The sequence below is a fragment of the Chiloscyllium plagiosum genome, unplaced genomic scaffold, assembly GCF_037043375.1.
Source record: "Chiloscyllium plagiosum isolate Xiang-an unplaced genomic scaffold, Cpla_swu_hap1 HiC_scaffold_28, whole genome shotgun sequence".
Lineage (NCBI taxonomy): Eukaryota > Metazoa > Chordata > Chondrichthyes > Orectolobiformes > Hemiscylliidae > Chiloscyllium > Chiloscyllium plagiosum.
In genome coordinates this window covers 41,508,425-41,535,320 of record NW_028270166.1, presented here as the reverse complement: position 1 = coordinate 41,535,320, position 26,896 = coordinate 41,508,425, and the positions used below count along the sequence as shown (strand labels likewise).

The following is a 26,896-nucleotide window of genomic DNA, read 5'->3' as shown; positions in this document are numbered from 1 at the left end:
TAAATGGTGGCCCATCCAGACGCGCCCATATCCCTGAGTGAATTTTAAAAGAATGGCAGTTAGGAAGGCAAATTCAGTGTTAGCATTCAATTCAAGAGCAGAGATGTACTGCTGAGGCTGTATAAGGCTATGGTCAGATCACATTTGTGATATTATGACAGTTTCATGGCCTTTATCTGGCATTGGAGGCATCCACAGGAGGTTTACAAGAATGATTCAGGAGATGAAGTGCTTGTCATATGAGGAGCATTTGAGAACGCTGAGTCTAATGGAGTTTGGAAGGATGATGGAGGATCTGATTGAAACTTATAGAATAATGTGAGGCCTGGATAGAGCAGATAAGGAGAAGATTTCTACTAGTAGGAGAGACGAGGACCCAAGGGCAGAGCCTAAGAGTGAAGACGTGACCCTTTAGAAATGTGATGAGGAGGAATTTCTTCAGCCAAAGAGTGGTTCACATCTGGCACTCATTGCCCACAGGAGGCAATGGAGGCCAAGACATTGAAAGTATTTAAGAGAGAGAGAGGAAAAAAAAAGAAAAAATTGGTATATTCTCTTACCATAATGTGTTGTATGAGATGATATAAGAATTAAACTTAGGGTTCTGCAGTATGTAAAGAATCCAATTTTAACAGAACTTCTCGGCAGAGGTTGACACTTGTGCTATAGAATGGTTTTAGTAAAGCTCAGGTGCAGGTTGTTAGCCCACCTGCCCTCTTGGCAGACTTGCTGTGTTACATTGTGGGGAAGGAATTTGGTTAAGCTTGTTTTGTTTTATTGTTTGCACTATGGTTATCTTGTTGTTAATCTTTTCACTTGTTTTCTCAACTTGAAGGTGAGTGAATCTGGGGTTCACCGACCACATGTGGCAGGAATTCATGGTCGAAGTAATGATGGAGCATATTCCCTTGTGCTTGCAGGTGGCTATGAAGATGATGTGGTGAGTGAAATGCATTATTGTTTAAGCTAGTGATCTGAATTTTCTTATTTTCCAAATTGTGCTAATATTTTTCTGTCAAAATATCCACTTGGAACCTTAGGAATGGCAACAGGCCATTTGGTCCATTGTGCTTTTGCTGACGTTTTGGTATTCCCGGTGGTTGGGAGCCTCAGCATTTGCAATTGTCCAACTGATTTGAGGTTCTTTCAGCTTGATTGGAGAGAGTGAGTATTGTAGGCTGGTTGAACGAACTAACCATGACACCATTGTCATGGCGGGATGGTGGAAATTATTCAGTTAAAAAGAATGTAGTGGTAAAAGGAGACAATGTAGCGTGGGGGATTAACTCTATTTTCTATACCAAAGAGTAAGAGTTCAGAAGTCAGCGTAGCTTGTCTGGTGGTAGAGTTCTAGCTATCTGCTCAGGGTTGCAGAGGACCTTACAGGGGGAGATGTAGGATCTAGTCATCATGATTCATGGTCTATTGGTACCAGAGATGGGCAGGACCAGGCAAGTTATTCTGTGTAGCCAGCATGAGTAGCTGGGCAGTAAAAGCTAAAACCGTACTATGTGCAAATTGACGTAGACCCAGTGAGATTAGAAAAATTAATATCTCAGACTGCCACTAATACAGTGGAAAGTGGATCTGTACTGTTGGGATGGACTACATCTGAAGAAGGGCTCATGCCTGAAACGTCAATTCTACTGCTCCTTCGATGCTGCCTGACCTGCACTTTTCCAGCAACACACTTTCAGCTTACACCTGAAATGTGTTTGGGTCAGTGTGTTTCAAGCCACATAACTTGGGGGGGTGTCTCTCAGCTCTGCACTCGGTCAATAAACACTGGCACAGTGAGGAAATTAAAAGTGCTATTAAATGGACAGTGAAGTTGGATTCAACAAATGGAAAATGGTGCTGTAAAGTGAAACATGTAGATCACAAAGAAGTGGGAGATTCCACCTTCAAATCTTAACAACTATCCTGAAAAACAATGCAAACATCTTAGAACACTTTGACAAATTGGCATTCCCCCCATCAAGGATGAAACTGAGAATGATTGATTGTCTATTCTGGCATCTAATAAGCTCTGCCAAAGAGGTTTACGGCAGCTCAACTAGTGAATGTTCCTATCTCTCGTCCTGTGCTGCAGGAATGGGGTGTTATCCTAGGGAAAAGAAATGGGCCACCATGCATTTTCTTGTGAAGGATGCCTAAACTTAGCTATTCAAGATGGAACAAGGCATTGTCTTCCTTGCAAGCAATGAGAACCAGGAAGAGGCCTACTAATCAGATGACTTGGCTCTTTCTGCTTGCCTGGAAAGGCTAGCAGAGAAATTCCTGCAAATTTCCCCACAGTTCAACTGATTGTGATTTGACAGTAATAGATATCCAGGCCTTGCGTGATAGATGATCACCATGACTTTTGGTTATAATTTTTGGTGTCAATCTAATCAGTAGAAAATCGCAAATACATTCAGCACATTCAGAACTTTGCTGCAAAGGTGGAGATGATTGTTGAACCCTTTCTTTCTCAGGATCATGGCAGTGACTTCACCTATACAGGAAGTGGCGGACGTGATCTTTCTGGAAACAAACGTACAGCAGAACAGTCTTGTGATCAGAAACTGACCAATATGAACAGGTTGGTTCTTCTTTATAATATCTAATTAGTTTTAATCTTGCCTTTGTTTAGTAAAGAAAATGCTGAACAGAGCTTTTTTTTGGTTATATATTTGTGCGCTTATGTTGCTAGTTTGCTGATTGTTGATTTTAAAACAGAATATCAGATTTTAATCTAATTCTGGTGGATGGGTCAGACTATCAATCTGATTTACATCATCGTGTATACATAGGAGTTGGTTCAGAGATAAATGCCTATTACTAGAGAATATGGTTTGCTTTCTTTTTAAGTGATAATATTCACTTGTGACTTTTTGACATTGAAGCCTTTTTTCTTTTTCTTAAAATCACATTTAGTTTAGTACATGCCTTGATATTCATTTTCCATCCCAACTTCTCACAAATTGCAGATCGATTTAAAAGGTAAAATAGTGAATTTCCCCATCAGAAACTATGGTCTTTTTACCAAATATCTAATAGATATCATGTATCTTGCAATTACACATTATGGTCAAACACTGTCTTGTGTGTAAATGTACACTTTGCTTTAATACATAATTGAGATAAACTTTTTATTTTGAAGGGCTCTAGCTCTTAACTGTAATGCTCCCATTAATGATAAGGTGGGAGCCGATGCTAAAGATTGGAGAGCTGGAAAATCAGTCAGGGTTGTGAGAAGTGCCAAAGGCCGTAAACACAGCAAGTATGCACCAGAAGAAGGGAACCGTTATGATGGTATTTATAAGGTGTGTATCAGTTAATTTAAAAGATTTTAATTTGTGAACTTCCTTTATCTTTTGTAACCCCTTGGGTTTTAATATCACTAATGCTCGGAATTTCATTTTTTGTCAAGAATGGTAGGTCATGGAAAGTGTTTTCTTGAATCAATGAACTTAACTTCTCTATTCATTGGTACTAAGTCAAACTGATGTTTGTTGCTTGCATTTTAATTTCGACATTTACTTTTACAAATTTATTTATTCATAGGTAGGCCTGTAGTATCAATCTATTAACACAAATAATAGAATCAGACAATTCCTACACTATGGAAACAGGCCCTTTGGCCCAACAAGTCCATGCTGACCTGCTGAAGAGTAACCCACCCAGATTTATTCCCCATCTCTAATATCCTATTATAGGATAATAAATCCTATTTTTGCCCCTGACCAATGCACCTAACCTACACTCCCTGAACACTATGGGCAATTTAGGATGGCCGATTCAACCTAACCTGAATATCTTTAGACTGTGGGAGGAAACCTACGCAGACACAGGGAGAATGTGCAAACTCCACACAGACAGTTGCTCGAGGCTAGAATCGAACCCAGGTCCCTGGCGCTGTGAGGCAGCAGTGTTAACCACTGAGTCACTGTGCTGTCCCACTGTAGGACTGACTACTTATCAGTTACGTCTAAATAATTTCTGAGTGGAAGTTGTAATCTATAACTGGTTTATGTTACAATGAAGATCAATAAACCAAAGGAGTCAGATTTACTGAGTGACATCAATGAAAATCCAACAGATAACATTTCACCACTTGATAATCTTCAAAAATAAAGCAAAATTAAACTCTCATTAACAAGCAATATTATGATAAATATAAATTGCAAGAAAAATGCAGATACACTAAAGATAGATCTCTCTGATTTCTTTGAGATACAGGCTTTGCCTGTGTGACACCAATTTTATTTGGAGTGCTTCAGAACTGACTTTCCTTATAATTAGCTAGTAACATTCGAGCCGACAAGTGCTAAGCAATGACCATCATTGTGGAAAGAGAATCTGACCATCTCATGATGATGGTTAATGGCTCTAACATCACATCATTCTCTATTATCAATAAATTGGGGTCAGAATTGACCAGAAATCCAACTGGACTAACCATATAAATATTGTAGCTACAAGAGCAGAGTGAAGACTAGGAATTCTGAGTCAATTAACTCACTTTGGGGATTCATGAGAAGAGCAGAGTGAAGACTAGGAATTCTGAGTCAATTAACTCACCTCATGAATCCCCAAAGCCTCTCCATCATCTGGAAGACACTAGTCAGGAGTGTGATAAGATGACGTCCTCTTCTCTGGATGAATGCAGCTGCAACACCGCTCTGGAGACTATTTATTTTTTTCCTTTTTTTTCTAATCAGCCTGTTTAGAGATTAGATTAGATTCCCTACAGTGTAGAAACAGGCCCTTCGGCCCAACAAGTCCACACCAACCCTCCAGAGAGTAACCCACCTCCATCTGACTAATGCTCCTAACAACTATGGACAATTTAGCATGGCCAATTCAACTGACCTGCACGTCTTTGGACTGTGGGAGGAAATCGGAGCACCCAGAGGAAACCTACGCAGACACTGGGAGAATGTGCAAACTCCACACAGACAGTTGCCCGAGGGTGGAATCGAACCTGGGACCCTGGCGCTGTGAGGCAGCAGTGCTAACCACTCAGCCATCGTGCTGCCCCTACATATCTCTGGAACAGGCGGGAGTTGAACCTGGGCCTCCTGGTCCAGGGGTATGGACATTACCACTGCATTACAAGATGGTCCATTAGGTGACTTGAGTGTAAATCCACCACCTGGCATCCCAATGACAGCCAGGACTAAGCAGTCCTCTTGTTATCAATAATCCATCACCTTCAACAGTCACTTTCTCCACCACGGACACACAGTGGCAGCATTGTATACTTTTTAACAGATCATCGCAGCACCTCACCATGGTTCCTTTGACAAGACCTTCCAACCCATGATTTCTAATATGTATGTGAAGGGCGGTAGACACATGGGAACAAGTTTCTCTCTAAGTGGCACACTAATGTGATCTGCAAACATTTGCCAGTCCTCTGTCATTGGGTCAATATCCTTGAACTTTCTTCCTAACAGCATAGTATCTAGCGAGTTTTGAAAAGATTTGTAGCTCAGGTTGAGTTTCTGGATGTGAGGTTTGCTTGCTGAGCTGGAAGGTATGGTTTCAGATGTTTCATTACCATACTAGGTGACATCATCAGTGAACCTCTGGTGAAGTGCCGGTATCATGCCCCGCTTCATGTGTTTTAGGTTTTTTTTGGGTTGGTAATGTCACTTCTGGTTCTTGTTTTCAGAGTATGGTAGGTGGGGTCCAAATTGATGCGATGGTTGATAGAGTTTCGGTTGGAATGCCATTCTTCTACGAATTCTCATGCGTGCGTGTCTGTTTGGCTTGTCCTAGTCAAAGTGGTATCCTTCCTCATCTGTATGGAAGGATACTAGTGATAGTGCGTCATATCTTTTTGTGGCTAGTTGATGTTCATGTATACTGGTGGCTAGTTTTCTGCCTGTTTGTCAGATGTAATGTTTATTACAGCCCTTGCAAGATATTTTGTAAATGACGTTTGTTTTGGTTGTTGCCTGGATAGGGTCTTTAAAGTTCATTAGCTGCTGTTTAAGTGTGTTGGTTGGTTTGTGGGCTACCATGATGCCAAGATGTCTGAGTAGTCTGGCAGCCATTTCAGAGATGTTGTTGATGTAGGATAAAGTGGCTAAGGTTTCTGGGCACATTTTGTCTGCTTGTTTGGGTTTGTTGCTGAGAAATCGATGGACTGTTTTTTGGGTACCTGTTCTTCTTGATGACGCAGCATAGGTAATTTTCTTCTGCTCTTCGTAGTTACTTGGTGTTGCAGTGAAATACTGTCCTAATGCAGATTTGTTTGTGGGTGTTGGGATGATTTGCTTCTGTAGTTAAGTATTTGGTCCATATGTATTGTTTTCTTGTAGACATTGGTTTGAAGTTGCCCGTTGACTGTTAGCTCTACTGTGACATCTGGGAATGGTAGTTTGTTGTTGTTTTCCTTCTCTTTAGTGAATTTTGTGCCAATACAGGTATTATTGATGGTCTTGAAGGTTTCCTCTAATTTGTTTCATTTAGTGATGACAAAGGTGTTATCCATGTAGCAGATCCAAAGTTTGGGTTGGGTGGTTGGGAGTGCTGTTTGTTTGAGTTTCTGCATTTCTACTTCTGCTAGGAGTCCTGATATCAGCGATCCAATGGGTGTTTCGTTGATTTGCTTGTAGGTTTTCTGAAGTGAAGTGGGTGGTGAGGCATAGGTTCACTAGCTTGTACCTACTCCTTACAAACTACAGTTGTTTAAGAAGAAAGCTTGCTATCACCTCATCAAGTACAATTGGGCTTTGGGGAAAACAAATGCTGGCTGAGTCAGTCTCTGTTCTGTGAACATATAAGATGAGGCAGCATTCTGGTTCCTTTTCTTAGAGTATTTAGTTACTGACTATGGTATTAGCCCATAGTGTAGATGGTGATAGAACTTAAATAAAGGGGATTCCATGTGAAGTGACTTTTGTTAAGTGGAGATCATAATTCTGGCATGCCTATCCTTGTGTTTCTGAAATAGGTGGTGAAATACTGGCCTGAGAAGGGAAAGTCTGGATTTTTGGTGTGGAGATACCTGTTGAAAAGGGATGATGAAGAACCAGCTCCGTGGACCAAAGATGGGAAGGAGAGGATGAAAAAGCTAGGTTTAACTATGCAGGTTGTCCAATATTTTTTCACTTCGACAGCAAATTGTGATTTAGAGTAGTTTTGGTTGTGGAATGTGTTGCATTAATAAGTTTTATCTGACAGTACCCTGAAGGTTACCTTGATTCACTTGCCAATAAAGAAAAAGAGAACAAAAAGCGAGATGATGATCCTGAGCCAACACCGAGCAAAAGGAAAAGAAAATCTGATACAGGTTTGTAGCTTTGATTTCTAAAGTTGGAGTACTCCAAGCTGTTGCTGTGTTTTCACTTGGCAAATATCCTACTGTTCAGCCTGGTGGAGCACTTCTGTTAATATATGTCCACAAAATGTAGACTTTGTTTTGCGTAGATTCTGACCTTAATTAAGGTGCTCTTGACCACCCTAGACCAAGTGTAATTGCAATGGCTCTGCATATTTAACTGCCTGTGGTTATTTATAATCATTTAGCAAATCTTGCTAAAATTGAAGGACTGTATTGAGAAAACCTTTTTCTAAAGTTGAAGTTGGGGATGTCTTCAATGTTCGGTTTTATAAGTTTTTTAATGCAATAATAGAATGACACCTGAAATTTCAGATCACTGTTTTGGCACTTAAAGAAAAGTCGCTCAATTTTAAATTCACACTTTATAAAAAGGTATTTCTATGGAAGATTCGTTTTCAGACGTTTCGTCACCATACTAGGCAACATCGTCAGTGAGCTCCGTGAAAGGACTGTTACAATGACCCGCTTTCTATTTCTCTGTTACGGATTTCAATTAAATTGCTCTGCTGGCTCCAGAGGAATTACGACTTCAGATTGAGAAGGACAAGAAGGAAAAGTGCATTTATTATGCACTGTCCCTCATTGCATTTTCAAGAATTATTTTCCATTGAAGGGATAGTAAATGAAAGCTGCAGTGGTGTTTAAATTTCTTGATTCATAATCCAGATGCCTAAACTAATCATTTTGATTGCATAGGTGGCAACTGTTACCACCTTGTTTTTACATGAACATACACAATTAGCCTAAATGGTTGATAGTGCAGAAAAATATTCCAGAATCAATGCTTTTATATACCTCCATCCGTAATATTCTGGATGAGCATGCTGCATACACATGACATTTGTAGTCTCCCAATGGCATTCTGAATAGTACAGGGATTTTAAATCCATACTAACCCCTGGAGGAATACAATTCTGAGAAATAACCATGTGTTGCAAAGGATTTAGAATGAAAATTAATAAGATTTTATTACATAATAAAGATTGATACTTAAAACATTTCACTAGTTAAGGTATGACAGGTTAAACCTGTTAAAACTGTCTTTCCCATGGATTCCAGAACTTATGAAGTCTTATTTTCTAGGTTCCTTGAACAGTCACAATTCACCACATCCTTGCACTTTGTTTAACCATCTTAACTCACTAACTATAACCTACATATAAATTCATTTGCAGTTTTAAGATTTTATTCATTTGCAGTTTTAACATCCCTTTATGTCATGTCTATAGTGGATCAACTGATCTCTAATTGCATCTTGTATTGGCTTCTTACTGCAACTCCTCAACTCATGACAACTGACTGGCAATACCTTATGCAAATGCTAACTTACTAGCAAGTGTTTTAGATTAATCTAAAACACTTGCTAGTAAGTTAGCATTTGCATAAGGTATTGCCAGTCAGTTGTCATGAGTTGAGGAGTTGCAGTAAGAAGCCAATACAAGATGCAATTAGAGATCAGTTGATCCACTATAGACATGACATAAAGGGATGTTAAAACTGCAAATGAATAAAATCTTAAAACTGCAAATGAATTTATATGTAGGTTATAGTTAGTGAGTTAAGATGGTTAAACAAAGTGCAAGGATGTGGTGAATTGTGACTGTTCAAGGAACCTAGAAAATAAGACTTCGTAAGTTCTGGAATCCATGGGCAAATGCTAACTTACTAGCAAGTGTTTTGTTCATCTAATTCTATTGATAGGTGCATCTCAGCAAATGTCACAAGACAAATGCAAAAACTTCATTTTTGCGTTCTTTTTATACACGCTTTGCAGGTAGCTTTAAAATATTTAGCTCAATTTGTGTAACCTTGTCAACACAGCAGACTTCTAGTCACATGTTTGTTACTCTTCACCAATTGAAGAGTGCTCCTTCTTCTGTAAACAATCTGAGCTTAATATGTATTTCCTATTAGGAGATCCTAAACACATCTGCTTCCTCATAACTAGACCTAAGGCTATTCTTATACCCAGTTCGATTTGCTGCATCTGCATCCCCTCCAACTATTAGCTATATTCTAATTAATATGTTCAGATGTTATTACACATCTCTGAAGCAGGTGGGACTTGAACCAAGGTTTTGGTCCTATTGCTGTGCCACAACAGTCCATCTCTTCTAACTACTGAGATTTTCCTAATCAACCTGTTCAAAGATGATGTTGCATACTGTTGGTGCAGATGGAACCTGACCTTGGGCGTCCTGGCTCGGAGGTAGAGATATTACCACTGCGCCACAAAACCCCATCCTTCCAACTGATAATTTTTAAAATCTAGCTTTTTTTTCTAATCAATCTGTTGAGATATTTTATTACACACCTGGAACAAATGGGAATTGAACCTGGGTCTCCTGGTCCAGGGCTTGGGTCATAATCAATATGCCATGAGTCGGTCTTTAACTGCTTGTTTAAAATTTAACTTTATTTTTCTAACCAATCCGTTTAGAGATGTTATTATGCACCTTTGTATCAGATAGGACTTTCGGTTCTGGGGTAGGGACACCACCAATTCACCACAATTCACCTAACCGTTAAAATTATAAACTTGTATCATTGACAGGTGTTCCTAGTACATCAAGTTATCAGGTCCCCTTCACCAATCAGCATTTAGCTTGTATTCTCCTTTCAGTTAAATAAAACACGGTGGAGCTAAAGTGTGCAAATATGTTTCTGCCTTCATTTCAAGTGTCATTATTGAAACTACATAATAGTATTTGGTAATTAAAAATATACCAGACTTCTCATCACCTTATTCACCTTATTAATTAGACAAATATGCTAATGAGGTAAAAACTGCCTGCAGGTAATCACTCCAAGAACTACTTTTGTTTATACTTGAAAACAAACTCACTAAGATGGGTAGTTTGTGTTAACAGAATCCAAGCTGGGTGGTGATATAGAAACAGAAGCACATAGACTTTCTTTGTGGAGAGAGTTTATTAAATCTCCTCAGTCTTGCAAATCTCATAACTTCCCCAGTACTACAGCTATTTCCTAATTATGTATGTTCAAAGTCAATTGCTATCCACCCCTTATTTCATTTAGCCTTAACAATATTACCAAACCATATCAATGTGATTGACAAGACCTTAACAATTGAACATGAATAATCATGAGTATGAATTTGATTTACACCTTGTAGAATGTTGGAATTGTAATGTTCCTCATTGCTATTGTAGTTCTCTGTTTGGTTTGTTTCACAACCCTCCCTAATTTCAGCATGATAGTAAATCATTTAAAATAATTAGGGTAGCACGGTGGCTCAGTGGTTAGCACTGCTGTCTCACAGCACCAGAGTCCCAGGTTCAATTCCAGCTTTGGGGGACTGTCTGTGTGAGGTTTGCACATAGTTCCAGTGTCTGCATGGGTTTTCTCTGGGTGCTCTGGTTTCCTCCCACAGTCCAAAGATGTGCGGGTCAGGTGAATTGGCCACGGTAAATTGCCCACAGTGTTAGGTGCATTAGTCAGAGGGAAATGGGTCTGGGTGGGTTACTCTTCGGAGGGTCGGTGTGGACTGGTTGGGCTGAAGGGCCTGTTTGGGAATCTAATCTAAATTACACAAATTCAGATTGATAAATTAGTAAGAGTGCCACAAGGATAAGTAATATGAATTTTGAGAAACGGTTTTTCAGTTGCAAGTTTTTGCCTACAAACAAAGTTTTAAAAGATTGGTGTAATTACTTATCTAAGAGTTGTGGTGAGGTTTATAGAATTTTTAGACTGAGAATTAACTTCCATGTTAGCATTGGATATATAGGTGAAAAATTGCAAGTTACTCAGCTGCTAAAACCCAAGTGAAAGCAAAGAATAGGAACTCCCAACAACCCCAATACCCTCTGCATGTGAGTGCACATGCCACCAAATTCTTTCTGGAAACATGACACATTTGGATGACCTTTTTTATTATCAAAATCCATGCAATGTCTTCTGGTCTGATTCTTATATTTTTATATCTATCTTGGGAAATGCTTTTTCAGATGTGGACAGGTTTTCGTCAACCCCGTCACCAAAAGGCACTCCCAAGAAGCTGAAGGTGGAAGCATTCAAGTTGACAGCAGAGCAGAAAAAACTCATAAAAGATGATCAAGTTAACAAGAAAGTGTGGGATGAAGCACTGCTATCCCTTAAGGATGGCCCAGTAAGGATTGCATTCTGTTTCAAATTTTGTAATATAAGACTGGAATAATAGTGCAAACTTTCCCTTGACCTGGGGTCTTTTGATTACTGAATGTTTATCTTAAAGGTGCTTTTTACAGTGTTCCAGATGAAATGGTCATAAGCAAGTGAAAGTAAATTTAACTTGTTTAAATTGCACCAGAGTTCATATACATTTTAAGGAGCTGTAGGAGAAAATACTGAACAATTAACTTCATGAATATGTGATATTTGTGAGACAATGTGGATACGATCTGTCAATATTCCATGACAGTTAATCATTTGAAATGTGTTTTTTTTCCAGAAATTTCTATCAAAATTGGAAGAAACATTCTTGTGCATTTGTTGCCAGGAGGTAGTATTCCAGCCAATTACAACAGACTGTCAACACAATGTCTGTAAAGTAAGTACTCTAATTATTAAATGAAGGTCACTTAACAAAACTAATTTCAGATCATTTTGACTGCTGAATTAGGTTTAGTCAACAGAGACCTGTAAAACATTTGATCAAATTGGTATCTTTTAGTGCAGCAGTACTATTTTCAATTCAAAATTTATAGCTATTCATTCACAAAGGGCTTTTAATAAAACTAAAACTACTCACATAAAGAAAGCTATGATAAGCTGTCCCAAGAATAATATTAGACCCAGGAATTGAATGCAAGTTTTGTCAAGTATTTTGTTTTGTGACTATATGAAAGTTGAATTGGATACTGTTGTACAATTCTTGAGTTGAAAAGACAGACATTTGTCATTGAATGTGTCAGTATTATTTGAGGAATAAACATATACTTTCTTTTCTATTTTTCTAAAACTGCAGATTATAATTTTAGCATCTGAAATGATTTCCAAATGACCAATTTTCGTAGAGTCATGGAAGGGATAGATTTTAGCTTGGTCTTCTGCTTCCAGCTTAGTCCTAATCTCCGTATTTTCCTAAAAGCCTTGAATTGCTTTTTTTTCCTTCATGAAATTTTTATTTAAAAATTCATACTCGAAATGAGGGCGACACTGGCTGGTTCCTAATTGCTCAGCGCAAATAAGAGCCAACATTACTGTGGGTCTGGATGAAATGTAAGCCAGACCAGATAAGGATGGCAATTCCTTAGACTCGTAATTGCATCTGTCATCGTGGGATATGAACCCAGGTCCCCAGAATATTACCTCAGTCTCTGGATTAATAGTCTATTGATAATGCCACTAGGTCATTATCTCCCTGGCTTTATGTTTTGTAGCAATATTATAATTGATCTTTACTTGAGTCTACGTTTGAACAGTGACATCCCCATTGTAGATGTAGATTTTGTAGAAACTTTGTGGAGGGTATAGATCATTATCATCATTGTTTTGAGTGGAAGCTGAAAATCTTTCATTAGTGTTGACTGTATCTTTCATTTGCTTTCATAAACACTAGTTTTTTGAAAAATTAGTTGGAACAAGTAATTCCCACCATTTTGCTGCATCTGAGTAATTTTGCCATCATTTCACACTTCCCTACAACATGCCACCTTTTTCCTCCATTATTAGCTACAATTCATTCTTCCATTTGTCCCAAGGAAGCCGTATCTCAAGTCAACGTATGGGAGTTGGACTCCCTTATCTTTTGCAGTTTATTTTCTTCCATCTTCCCAGTGACCCCACTGTCAACTATTGACAGCAACACATACATCACTTGCTGCAGTCCTCCACATTCACAGTGTGCTTTTATATACACCAAGAATTGCCCAGAAGATAAATTTGTCAACAGACTCTCCCTTGAACTGACTGATCAAAGCAGTCCAGATAACCAAAAGCTTGCGTGTAATAAATTTGGGTTCTGCAGAGCTGAAACTTGAACATATCCATTTATTGCCTTGTCACAAGTGACATTCTGGTTGTGCATTGCTTTTTTGTGAAACCTGTTCTCCAAAACTGGGGTGCTGGGAGCAGTCTGCGAACATTGACTCAAGCAGGATACTTTATGAAATCAATTCATACAAACAGGAGCATTTAGAGTGTAAATGTAGGAATAATTATTGGTAAAAGAGTACAGTTGACCAATACTGCACAAGGAAGGCCCAAGTCTGATCCAGCTTGTTAATAGAGAGTTGAAATCAAGATAGAAACATAGGAGTAACAATAAAAGTGGGATAAGAAACTGCTGATGGCGATAATGCGTGGACACTTGTGTCATTCAGCTCAAACTCACCAACCTCTCTCAACCACCTCTACTTTTTCTATTATCTTGTCAATCTTTCAGCATCCAGTAGTGGCTGAGCAAAACTTTCTAGCTCTGCTTGGAAATACTGAAAACGTTGCTTCCCAGATTAGCATCACAATTAGTTTTGAGTTGTATTTTTAGGATTGAAATTGTCTTTTATCCAGCCCTCCTGACCTAAGTAATTCCTCCGAAACCTTAAAAGTGTATGAAATCTGATCATTATGTGCTTTGAAAGGACTTCTGTTGAAGTGCATTGGTGATTTGGTTGACAATGATTTGCGAATTTGTTTATGGAATCTTACTTTTCCCTTAGAGCTGCTTACAACGTTCCTTCAAGGCTGATGTGTACACCTGTCCTGCTTGCCGCTATGACATTGGCAAAAATTGCAACATGTCAGTGAACAAATGTCTGCAGACTCTTCTTACCCAACTATTTCCAGGATATGGTAATGGACGGTGATGCCTTTGTTTTCAGATTATTTCTTGCCTTTTTGTTGCTGATTATTTTTTACAAGCATGGGTATTCTGGCCTGTGTAATTTGACTGGAGGAAAGATTGACTAATGAATCCAGGGTAACTGACTTTCTATTCTGCAATCTTTCTGTAAAGCACATATGAACTTCAAAATCTTTGTGCTTTTTTTGTTTTTAGTCTAGGAGCTTGTCTAGATGTGCAGACCGATATTATTGGTGTAACAAAAAAAACTTTTAAAAATTACTACCTCAAAGTGGTGATAATTTTCTGGGATTTTCTTTGGCCAGTGTAGGTTCAGCTGAACATTGCCTATCTAGTCAGCCTTGATTCTCTTTGCTTAATACATTAAGCCATCACTTAAGTGCCTTAGGCCTGTTGAAGGCTGGGCTGTGATTGACTTCCTAGCACTGATTTTGTTTTAAACTGCAAATAGCACATTTGTTGACAAACTTAGTTGTGCAAGTCAAAATTATTTTAACAGGGAACATACAGGTTTTTTGCTGTTTTTTTTTATATAGAACAGTAACCTCTTATTTGTGGTCTTCATCATTTATTGATACTTTTTGAATTGTTAATGGTCTTTTTTACACCCTGGTTAACTGTGAAAAGCAATCCTTTATTAATTGAAATTTGTGAAAGGGGGATGTAACCTGGGCAAAAGAGGACCTGCAACATATATGTTTGTACTTGTAAATTTATTTTTCATACAGGCACCCTCTTTCTCCAATGGCAATACCAAAGGATGCAGTATGGTACCTCAACATTGCATAGACATCATTGCATATGTGATTTAGGCTTTTATGGAGTTAGACCATACATAATCGAATTTGTTAATTCTTTTTATAAAATGTTGTTTAAGGGTGCTAAATCAATACTAAAAGGCTGTGGAACCTTGTGAATTTTCACAGATTTTTTTTTCACTTGGTATATACTGTGTCTATATGCTGCCTTAAAATAAAGTTTCTTGCTTTTCACTCATGGTTTTATTTGTGTGAATCTCTGAAGTGCCAGCCTTGTGGATACTAGTATCAAATATATCCTAGCCTGCACTGAAAATTGGATGAGTTTTGTGATCTTGACCTTATTTTGTTTTGGATATTTAAGGTTTAATTATCCTCTTCTGACTCTGGATAAAGAATTTATGCAATATAAAGATGGCCATTACTTTGAAGCCATCTAGGAGGGCATGTTGTTTTTTGAGCTATCATTGGGTAATGCACAAATCTTGCCAGGGTAATATGTGCTTTGCTGCAATTGTAGTACCTATCATCTACTTCTCATTGCACCAGAGCTGGAACATGCTGGGATATAGTTCCTGCATTGTCCCACAATATATAAGGTTAGTGCACAATGTGCACTATTTCTTATAAGATATCAAGTAGTCCTCCATTTTCATTTCTTTTTTTAAAAGTTTCGAAGCAAGTATTACAGTACTTATTTCACCTCTCCCTATAGCTCAAATCCTCCAACCCTGGTAGTAGAAGCTTGCCTTCTACTTCCTTTCTAAAATCCACAAGCAGGACTGCCTTGGGCAGACCTGTTGTTTCTCTTGGTTCCAGCCCCACACAACTCACCTCTTCCTACCTTGACTCGATCTTTTCTCCTCGGTGCAGTCCTGCCCAGTTACAACTGCAATTCCTCTGACACTTTATGCCAATTTCAGAATTTCCAGTTTGTGGGCTCCGGCCACCTACTCTTTACCATGGATGTGCAATCGCTTTATACATCCATCACCCACCAGGATAATTTCAGGGCTCTCTGCTTCTTCCTGGAACAAAGCCCTGAATCGTCCCCATCCACCACCAACTTCCTCTACCTGGCCAAGCTTGTCCTCACCCTGAGCAACGTTTCTTTGAATTCCTCTCATTTCCTTCGTGTTAGAGGGGTGGTGAAGGGTACCTGTATGGATGCCAGTTATGCTGGTCTCTGTGGGGTATGTGGAACGTTTCTTCTAGTCCTACTTCAGCTCCCACTCATTCTTTCTCCAGTGTGTTGATAATATCATTCAGTGCTGCTTCCTTTTCCCGTTTTAAGTTGGAAATGTTTATTTATTTTTGCTTCCAATTTCCACCCTGCTCTCACCTTCATCTGGTCTGTTTCTGACTCCACCTTACCTTCCTGTTTCCACTTCAGGGATAGGCTGGCCACCTATATCCACTATAAACTTACCGACTCCCACAGTTACCTTGAGTACACTTTCTCACACCCTCCTTCTTATAAAGACTCTATTCCATTCTTTATGTTTCTCCATCCCCCTTGCATCTGTTCCAATGATGCCAACTTCAACAATGGAGCCTTCAAAATGCCCACCTTCTTCCTCAACCAAAGATTCCTCAGCATCATTGTTGGCAGGGCCCTCAGTTGGGTCTGACCCTTTTCTCACACTTCAGCTCCCATGCCCTCTCCCTCCTGCAACAGCGATAAAGTCCCCTTTGTCCTTACCTACCATACCTCCAGCATCTACATCCAGAAGATTATTAGCCGCCATTTCCACCACCACTGGCGAGATGCTTCCACCAGACATGCATTCTCCTCCTCTCCCTTGTCAGGCTCCTGCAGGGACCATTCCATCTGGGACCCTTTTCCTCTACCTAATGCATACCCTTGACCCTCACAGCCTCATAGTACCTTCCCTTGCAACCATAGAATGTGTAACACCTTCTGTTTATTTCATCCCTCCTACATTCTCATAAAATCATTTATATGAGTGAAAAACAAAAGTGGACCCAGCACCAATCTCTGGAAAACTGCTGGTCACAGCTTCCAATCCAATTAACAACCCTCTACCACCTACCTGTCTCCTACCATCAAGCTAATTTTGTATCCAGTTGGCAAGCTCTCCCTGAATCATTTCTTCAGCCAGAGAAGTGGTGTTGAATTCATTGCCACGGAGCGCAGTGGAGGCCAGGATGTTAAATGTCTTCAAGGCAGAGATTGATAAATTCTTAATCTCAACAAGGAAGTAAGGGATACGGGTAAGTGGCGTTGAAATGTCCATTAGCCATGATTGAATGGCGGAGTGAACTTGATGGGACGAATGGCCTTACTTCCACTCCTATGCCTTGTGGTCTTACTAATCAGTCTAACATGCAGAACCTCGTCAAAGGCTTTACTAAAGTTCATGTAGATAACATCAACTGCTTTGCTCTTGTCAATCCTTCTGGTTACTTCCTCAAAAAACTTGGATTGGTGTGTGAGATACTATTTCCCTCACACAAAGCCATTTGGGAAATTATGTTTCTAACCTTAATTCGAATGTTTGACAAACATTAGAAGCAACTAATAAGTGGAAACTGATGTTATAGGATTGGGTTTCCAAAAAATGTTTGGGGGACAAAAAAATTTCAGATTCTCAACTGCAACATGCAGAGTGCCACAAAGATCAGTCCTGGGGTTTCAACATTCTAAAATAATGACTTTGATGAATGGACTTGGTACATGTAGCCAAGTTTGCTGATAACAAGTGGAGATGAAAGTTTAAGACACAGAATCTGCAAGGGGATTGTAGGCTAAGTGGGAAATATAATGTGGGAAAATGAGTGATTATTCACTTTGTAGGAAAAATGGAAAAGCAGAATAGTGAAAGGCTATAAGGGGGATCTGGGTGTTCTCACGTGAATCAAGTTAATATCAAGGTATAGCAAGTAATTTGAAAGACAAGTCGAAGGTTGGTATTTGCAAGGGAATTGAAATATAATACATGATAGTCTCACAGCTATAGGAGGGATTGGTGAGATTGCATTTGAGTGTTGTGGACAAAGTGAGGACTGCAAATGCTGGAAATCAGAGTCTAGAGTATAGTGCTGGAAAAGCACAGCATGTCAGGTAGCATTCGAGGAGCAGGAGAATCGACGTTTCGGCATAAGCCCTTCCTGATGAAGGGATTATGCCTGAAACATCGATTCTCCCTATCCTCATGCTGCCTGGCCTGCTGCACTTTTCCAGCACTATACTCAACTTTAAGAGTATTCTGCATGGTTTTATTCTTGGTGAACTGTATACTTATATTGGTTTAGAGAAAACGTACTAAGCTCATTGATAGAATAAAGGGGTTATCTTATGAGGCAGGATTGAGTAATTTGTACCTATTCTCATTGGAGTTTAGAAGAACAAGAAATGATCTTATTGAAGCATAAGATTCTTTTGCCTATAGATGGCAACAAGTGGCCATGAGTATAAAAAAATGTGCACAAAGAAGTCTACATCCTGGATGGCTCAAGGGAAGCTGCCTCCAGTGTCAAAACGACTAAAGATATTCTACACTCAGTTTACTCAGTGCTTCATGCCATGATGAGTGTGAGTATTGTAAGATTGCTGCCACTAAATTGGATTGCAGTGGTTGGGAAGTCAGCTGCTAGGCATCTCTATCACATATACATTAGAGTCATAGAGATGTACAGCAAGGAAACAGACCCTTCGATCCAACCTGTCCATGCCGACTAGATATCCCAACCCAATCTAGTCCCACCTGCCAGCACCCGGCCCATATCCCTCCAAACCCTTCCTATTCATATACCCATCCAGATGCCTCTTAAATGTTGCAATTGTACCAGCCTCCACCACATCCTCTGGCAGCTCATTCAGCTCAACTGAAAAAGTTGCCCTTTAGGTCCCTTTTATATCTTTACCCTCTCACCCTAAACCTATGCTCTCTAGTTCTGGACTCCCCCATCCCAGGGAAAAGACTTTGCCTATTTATCCTATCCATGCCCCTCATAATTTTGTAAACCTCTATAAGGTCACTTCTCCGCTCCAGGGAAAACAGCCCCAGCCTGTTCAGCCTCTCCCCATAGCTCAAATCCTCCAACCCTGGCAACATCCTTGTAAATCTTTTCTGAACCCTTTCAAGTTTCACAACATCTTTCTGATAGGAAGGAGACCAGAATTGCACGCAATATTCCAACAGTGGCCTAACCAATGCCCTGTACAGCTGCAACATGACCTCCCAACTCCTGTACTCAATACTCTGACCAATAAAAGAAAACATACCAAACGCTGCCTTCACTATCCTATCTACCTGCGACTCCACTTCCAAGGAGCTATGAACCTGCACTCCAAAGTCTCATTGTTCAGCAACACTCTCTAGGACCTTACCGTAAAGTATACAAGTCCTGCTAAGATTTGCTTTCCCAAAATGCAGCACCTTGCATTTATCTGAATTAAACTCCATCTGCCACTTCTCGGCCCATTGGCCCATCTGATCAAGATCCTGTTGTAATCTGAGGTAACCTTCTTCGTTTTCCACTACATCTCTAATTTTGGTGTCATCTGCAAACTTACTAACTGTACCTCTTATGCTCGCATCCAAATCATATATGTTGCAAAACTGACACCACAGCTTTCAGACATCTGCCAAGGTTCACACTTGAACATAAAAGGAACTATAACAGTCAGTTGCTTGGCCAGCATAAGTCACTGACCTTTCATCACAACTTTTCACCAAGGTTTGTATAGGACAAGGTCACAAATGTAAAATATCACCTTTTGAGTCCAGCCTGTGTGATATACTTGCTTGGCAGGTTTGTTGGCCCAATCAGGTTTCAACATTAACATTCCTTGTGCTTGATTATGAAGGGGCTTAGTAACGAAAGAAGTTTGCATTCACTTGAGATTGAAGGAAGAAATGTGCCATGCCAGGTTTACACTTGGGGAGGGACTGTCACTTAGCTCAATTGGCTGGATGGCTGGTTTATGATGCAGAGTGACTCTAATAGTGTGGGTTCATCTCCTTCATTGGCTGAAGTTATCATTAAGGACTGTCCTTCTCAACTTTCCTGATGTGAGATGATCAGGTTAAACCACCACTAGTTATCTCTCTCTAATGGGGGAGTACCCGATGGTTTGGTAGGACTGCAGTAACTTTATCTATACATTTTTACACTTCATATGTACAGGGAAACCTCTATTATCCGAACTAGATGGGCTGGCACTTTTTCGTTTGGATAATTGATTATTTGGTTAATCGATTAAATGACTTTCCACTGGGGCTTGGAGTTTTAAAAATCTGCTCCCCGTTCAGAAGATTGCAGCAGCACACAGCGAGTGAGCCCCCGCCCCTGAAGCCCCCTACACTGCACCCCCACCCCCAACCCCATGCAACACCTCCCCCCACCCCCAATACCTCCTTCTGCCCCCAACCCCTGTGCAACACCTCCCCCCGCCCCCAACCCTGTGCAACACCTCTTCCCCACCTCCCCCCCCACCCCCAACACCTCCCCCCACACTGCCTTTTTGGGGTGAGTTGCCAAATAGCACGCACAGCCACACACAAATTTTTACTGCAACTTTTTGACAGGTTCCACATTGCCCTGTATAGGATAATGTTGGAGAGATTATGTGGGGAAGGGGGCTTTAGGGTATACCCCCCTGTAGAATTCCAGGGAAAGTGTGGGGAGAGAGAGAGGGTGGGAGATCAGTCATTTGGAGATGGTACCTGTTTAATCACTGTAAATAAAAGTCGCGATCACTGTTGGAAACACCTCTTTGATGTAATGTTTCTATTGGGACTTCGAGATCTTCGGATTATCCGATTTTCGGATGATTGAGGTTCCTCTGTATTCATGACATGCTAATACATCACAGATCTACTTGACAAGTTTTGAGAACTTTTAAGTTTAACCAGATGCTTCCAGTCCAATTAAGTTTGTTTGCCCATCCTGATAAAAGTCCTGAGCAGGCCTAAAAAATTCCACCCCAGTTTATGTTTGAACAGTGTTTAGATGCAGTGGATGTTGGAATCCCTTAAGATTTCAGTGGAACTTGAGAACTTGTTGCCCATAAAATTTGATGTTTTATAACCACATGCATATGTTGGCTGTAAGTACTGGGATGGGAAAGGAATTAGTACAGGGACCTGAACTATTTAGTGTTGAATGGAGGGTCGTATGTATCCAAATTAGCTGATGCTACAAAGCAAATTGTAGAAGGATCTAAAAAGGTTTGCAAAGGGATACCATGTACATAGGCTGAGTGAAAAGGTTAATAGCAATTGGTAAATGAATTACATTGTGAAAAAATGAAGTCCACATGGTTGGAAGAACAGATTATTTATAAGGAAAGATACTACAGAATGTTATTGTACAGAGGAACCCAGTTTGCATGCGAGGGCTGTGAGAATGTTGGAATATTGGCTTTTATTTCAAGAGGATGGAATATAAAATAGGCAAGTCTTGCTATTGTACATGGCAAGGACTTTCTAAATAAAATACATGCAGAAGTTCTATACTAATGATCTTAATCTTTAGGATTCTCTAACCCACAGATTGGTGGAGTGATTATTATGTACATTGAAAGCAGAAATTAGGCAGAATTTTGATCTATGAAGGAGTCAAAGGATTATGGGAATAGATGGAGCAGACGCTGGCTGAATAGTGTATTTCTACTCCTATTGTATTCCTATTGTTTCTCAGAATAAGACCATAATCTGTAGGAGCAAAGTTAAGCCATTTGGCTCTTGAGTCTGTTCTGCCATTTGAACATGACTGACATGTTTCTTAACACCGTTCTCCTGTCTTCTCTCTGTATCCCCTAATCAAGAACCTAGCTTGGCCTCCAAGCCCTTTGTGGCAAGGGGTTTCATAGATTCATCACCCTCTGGCTGCAGAAATTCCTTATCTCAGTTCTAAAGGATTGTTCCTTCACTCTGAGGCTGTGCCCTCAGGTTCTAGTCTCTCCTAGAGTCACAGAGTCTGAGTCATACTGCACAGAAATAGTCTAACCTATCCATGTTGTACTAGTGGAAACATCTCCATGTCCACTCTATCCAGGCCTGTCAGTATCCTTCTAAAGTTAATCAAGTACAGACTAAGAGCTTAGTCGTTCCTCACAACAAGCTGGTGTCATTCTTGTGAACGTCCATTGGACCCCCTTCAAGGCCAGTGCATTCTTCCTTTAGAGTCAAAAGAAAGTGTGGTGCTGGAAAAGCATAGCCAGTCAGGCAGTATCTGAGGTGCAGAAGAATCGACATTCTGAGCATAAGCTCTTCATCAGAAACATTCTGACTGCCTGCACCAGACCCCAGTTCTGCTTCAAACCTCCAGTCCCAGCTGCTTCAAGTTTTGTATCCTTTGATACAGGACCCAAAACTGCTCACAATATTCCAAATGTGGTCTGACCAAAGTCTTACACAGCTTCAGCAGTACATCCTTGCTTTTGTACTCTAGCCCTCTTAAAATGAATGCTAACATTGCATTTGATTTTTTAAATTGCCAACTTAATGTAAATCTTGGAGGAGAAAGTGAGGGCTGCAGATGCTGGAGATCAGAGCTGAAAATGTGTTGCTGGAAAAGCGCAACAGATCAGGCAGCATCCAAGGAACAGGAGAATCGACGTTTCGGGCATAAACCCTTCTTCAGTAATGAGGAAAGTGTGTCCAGCAGGCTAAGATAAAAGGTAGGGAGGAGGGACTTGGGGGAGGGGTGTTGGAATTGCGATAGGTGGAGGGAGGTCAAGGTGAGGGTGATAGGCCGGTGTGGGGTGGGGGCGGAGAGGTCAAGAAGAAGATTGCAGGTTAGGAAGGCGGTGCTGAGTTCGAGGGATTTGACTGAGACAAGGTGGGGGGAGGGGAAATGAGGAAATTGGAGAAATCTGAGTTCATCCTTTGTGGTTGGAGGGTTCCCAGACAGAAGATGAGGCACTCTTCCTCCAACCGTCGTGTAAATGTTAACCTTGAGAGAATCCTGAACTGGGACTCCTAAGTCCCTTTGTTCTTTGATTTCTGAAGCTTTTTCACATTTAGAAAATCGTCTATGCCTCTATCCTTCCTTCCAAAGTGCACTTTCCCATATTGTATTCTATCTATCATTTTGCCCACTCTCCTGGCCTGTCCAAATCCTTCTGCAGCCTCTTTCTGCTTCCTCAACACTACTTGTCCTTTCATCTATCCTTGTATCATAGGCAAACTTGGCAACAATGCCTTCAGTTCTTTCGTCTAGATAGTTAATGTACAACATGAATAGATGTAGTCCAACACTGACCCCTGCAGAACTCCAGTAGTTACCGGCTGCCATCCCGATAAAGACGCCTTTACCTAGTCAACAAATCGTCTATTCCTGCCAGTGCCTAACACCATGCAATTTTAACCTATTCAGCAGCCTCCTGTGCGAGACCTTGTTGAAGACGTTCTGGAAATCCTAATGAATCACGTTCACTGGCTCTCCCTTGTCTAACTTATTCATTACATACTTAAAGAATACAAACAGATTTATCAGGCATGATCTCTCCTTAACAAAGCAGTGCTGACTCAGCCCTATTTTAAGTACTTCAATCTCATCCTTCATAATGGACTCTAAAACCGTACCAATGTCTAAGGTCAGGTCAGCTGGCCGATCATTTCCTGTCTCCTGCCTCGCTCCCTTCTTAAATAGGGGTATTACATTAGCCATTTTCTGGGACCCTTCCTGACTCCAGCGATTCTTGAAAGATCACCAGTAATGCCTCCACAACCTCCTCAGCTATCTCCTTCAGAAACCTAGCTATTGCCTATTTGGTACAGATGATTTATCATCTTTAGACTTTGCCAGTATCGTCTGCTTAATGATGGCATTACACTCCTCTCTGACCTCTAACTTTGTTGAAATTCTGGTATGTTGCTGGTGTACTCCACTGTGAAGACTGATGCAATGGATTTCTCAGTTCCTCTGCCTTTTTTTTTTGTTTAATTTTCCATCCTTATTTTTCCAGAGGTCCAATGTCCATGCTAGCCCCTCTTAATTTTTATTTATCTTTTTAAAAAAATCTTGCAAACTTGTTATATAACTAGCTAGCTTACTCTCATGTTTCATCTTCTCCTCCTTATTGCTTTTGATATTTGTCCTCTGTTGTTTTTTAAAGGCTTCTCCGTCTTCTGGCTTCCCACTAATCTTCACCATATTGTATGCTTTTTCTTTTGCTTTTGCTTTTATGTTGTTCCTGACTTCCCTTTGTCAGATCCACCTTGTCTTCCCCTTACTGTGTTTCTTCTTCCTTGTGATGAATTTCTGCTGTTCCTCCTGAAACCCCTGCCATTGCTGCTCCAAAGTCTTCCCTGCTAGGCTGCTCTTCAAATCAACTCTGGCTAGTTCCTCCCTCATGTCTTTATAGTTAGTTACCTTTACTCAATTGTCATACCATTACATCTGACTCCAGTTTCTTGTTCTCAAACAGCAGGGTAAATTCTATAATAAATTGGTCCCCCTCCCCATACCCATGGGGGATACATTCCTAAACCTACCGCAGAACCTGAAACCACGGATAGGAGTAAACGCATTTGTGGATTAGATTAGATTAGATTACTAACAGTGTGGAAACAGGCCCTTTGGCCCAACAAGTCCACACCGACCCGCCGAAGCGCAACCCACCCAGACCCGTTCCCCTACATTTACTCCTTCACCTAACACTACGGGCAATTTAGCATAGCCAATTCACCTAACCTGTACATTTGTGGACTGTGGGAGGAAACCAGAGCACCCAGAGGAAACCCACGCAGACATGGGGAGAATGTGCAAACTCCACACAGTCAGTCGCCTGAGGCGGGAATTGAACCCGGGTCTCTGGCGCTGTGAGGCAGCAGTGCTAACCACTGAGCCACTGTGCCGGGAAATTTACCTTCCCGGCAGCCCCTGTCTCCTGGTTCCGGAATGTACCCTATAATCATAGAATAGAATCCCTACAGTGTGGAAACAGACCCTTTGGCCTAACAAGTCCATACTGACCCTCTTGAAGAGTAACCACTCAGACCCATTCCCCTACTATCCTATATTTATCCATGACTAATGCCCCAAATCTACAAATCCCTGAACACCATGGGTAATTTAGATGGGCAATTCACCTAACCTGCACATCTTTGGACTATACGACAATAACCCACGCAGACATGGGGTGAATGTGCAAACTTCACACAGACAGTCGCCCAAAACTAGGATCGAACCAAGGTCGCTGGTGCTGTAAGGCAGCAGTGCTAACCACTGGGCCAGCGTGCTGCCTGTGGGTAACTGAAACCGCGGAAAACGATTACGCGGATACGGGGGTCGCCCTGTATTATGGTCACTGTCCTCTAGAGGTTCTTTCATCCTCAGTTTCCTAATCTCATCTGCCTTCTACATCACCAAATACAGAATTGCCTGTTCCTTTGTGGCCTCTACCACAAGCTGATCCAAAAAAGCCATCATCTTTACCTTCCATAAATTTCATTTCTTGGGATCAATTATCAACTTGATTTTCTAAGTCAACCTGCATTTTGAAGTCTTTCATAATTATTATAATAGTATCTTTCTTACATGCCTTTTGTATACGATTTATTTTCTGCCACAAATCTTGACGACTGCTCAGAGGCCTGTACACACTCCCAAAAGGAGGTTTTTCCCTTTAAAAACCGAGACACCTGATGAAGGAGCGTCGCTCCGAAAGCTAGTGTGCTTCCAATTAAACCTGTTTGACTATAACCTGGTGTTGTGTGATTTTTAACCTTGAGACAACTGCGGACACCGTAAATCAGAAACAAAAACAGAACTCAGAACCTCAGAGGCCTAACGGCCACGAGACCCCAAACATTAACTATGATTTCTCTCCACAGATGCTGCCAGACCTGCTGAGCTTTTCCAGTAATTTGTTTTTGTGTCTTCCCTGTGCTGGACTTCAATTTTCCCCACACAAATGCTCTGCCTTATACCCTATATCATTTCTTGCTATCCATTAAATTCACTTCTTACGTGTATCCTTGGATATTTAGTTCCCAGCCACAATTTTTGCTGCCACATCTCTGTGATGCCCACAATACCGTATCTGCCAATTTTAGGCTTGAGTACTGCAGTATTTAAGTATATACTCCAGTCTTGTATTGACTACTCCTTGTCTTAGTTGCCCCCTTATCTCCTGTGCCTAAGTTAGACTTTTAACCCTTTCCATAGTCTGTGCTATTATTTGTTCCGGAAACTTGAATAATCTCACGAGCCTGACTGCAAAACATTTGTAAGATATGGGTAATTTTCATACAGAAACTTTTTATTTATCCAGTTGTCGCTGCAGAAAGAACGTTTTGCATAGGAATACCGTCGACTTTAAAGCAAGAGATAGTGATGCACATTTGCGAAGCATACGCAAATAACACGCCAGGGTTAATGATGGAGGTTGCATGTGTGTCTTCCTCCAAGCTGCCTCCCACTGGCTCCCTTAACCAATCAAGAGCAGAAGGTGGTTTACACGGTGGGTGGTGGAAAGAGCCGATTACCTTCCGCTCGCCAGCAAACTACCTTCCTCAATGTTGCCAAGGTCTCCCCTCCACCAATGGCAGCAGCCGGGAGGCGGGGCTTTACTCATATCGGCGAAATAATATTTTGCCGTAATGTAGGTGGTGCTCCTTTACTCTGTGTGACAAGACGAGGCATTTCCCAGGAAAGCAAACAAGGACACTTGGAAAATTCCGTAATTAGATAAAGGTTCCGCGCTTGTGGTTTTTGCAGGTGTTTGAACGCACCTATCGGGGGGTGGTAAATTGCGGCACTACTTTCACAGGGCGCACTGGTTTGTCAGCCGCGCAGGGACCGCTTTTATCACGTAGGCGCCGCGCTTCGCAACCAAGCCTGATAAGCGGAAGCGCCTCCGCAGGGGGCGGGTACGCCCTGTTTATGGTTGACGTGACGCCTACCCAATCGTCAGCGGTCACTCTCCACCAATCACTCAACACAACCAATAGGAGAAGGCGACATGGCGGGTGTTTGTCATTAGGTTAGGTTGTCTCTGAGTTTTTTTTCCCCTTC

The 26,896-nt window shown here is 40.8% G+C and overlaps 1 protein-coding gene across 1 annotated transcript in view; it reads left to right on the top strand.

Annotated features, from left to right (window-relative positions):
* uhrf1 (ubiquitin-like with PHD and ring finger domains 1) overlaps window positions 1-15,140 on the top strand; it is a 37,407-nt gene extending 22,267 nt beyond the window's left edge. The window contains exons 9-16 of the mRNA XM_043720915.2: window positions 836-940; window positions 2,478-2,584; window positions 3,146-3,308; window positions 6,950-7,087; window positions 7,180-7,288; window positions 11,311-11,471; window positions 11,793-11,891; window positions 14,002-15,140. Of these exons, the coding sequence (XP_043576850.1) occupies window positions 836-940; window positions 2,478-2,584; window positions 3,146-3,308; window positions 6,950-7,087; window positions 7,180-7,288; window positions 11,311-11,471; window positions 11,793-11,891; window positions 14,002-14,148 (1,029 nt within the window). The 3' untranslated portion in view covers window positions 14,149-15,140. The remainder of the gene's footprint in view (window positions 1-835; window positions 941-2,477; window positions 2,585-3,145; window positions 3,309-6,949; window positions 7,088-7,179; window positions 7,289-11,310; window positions 11,472-11,792; window positions 11,892-14,001) is intronic.
* The last annotated feature ends 11,756 nt before the right edge of the window (window positions 15,141-26,896 follow it).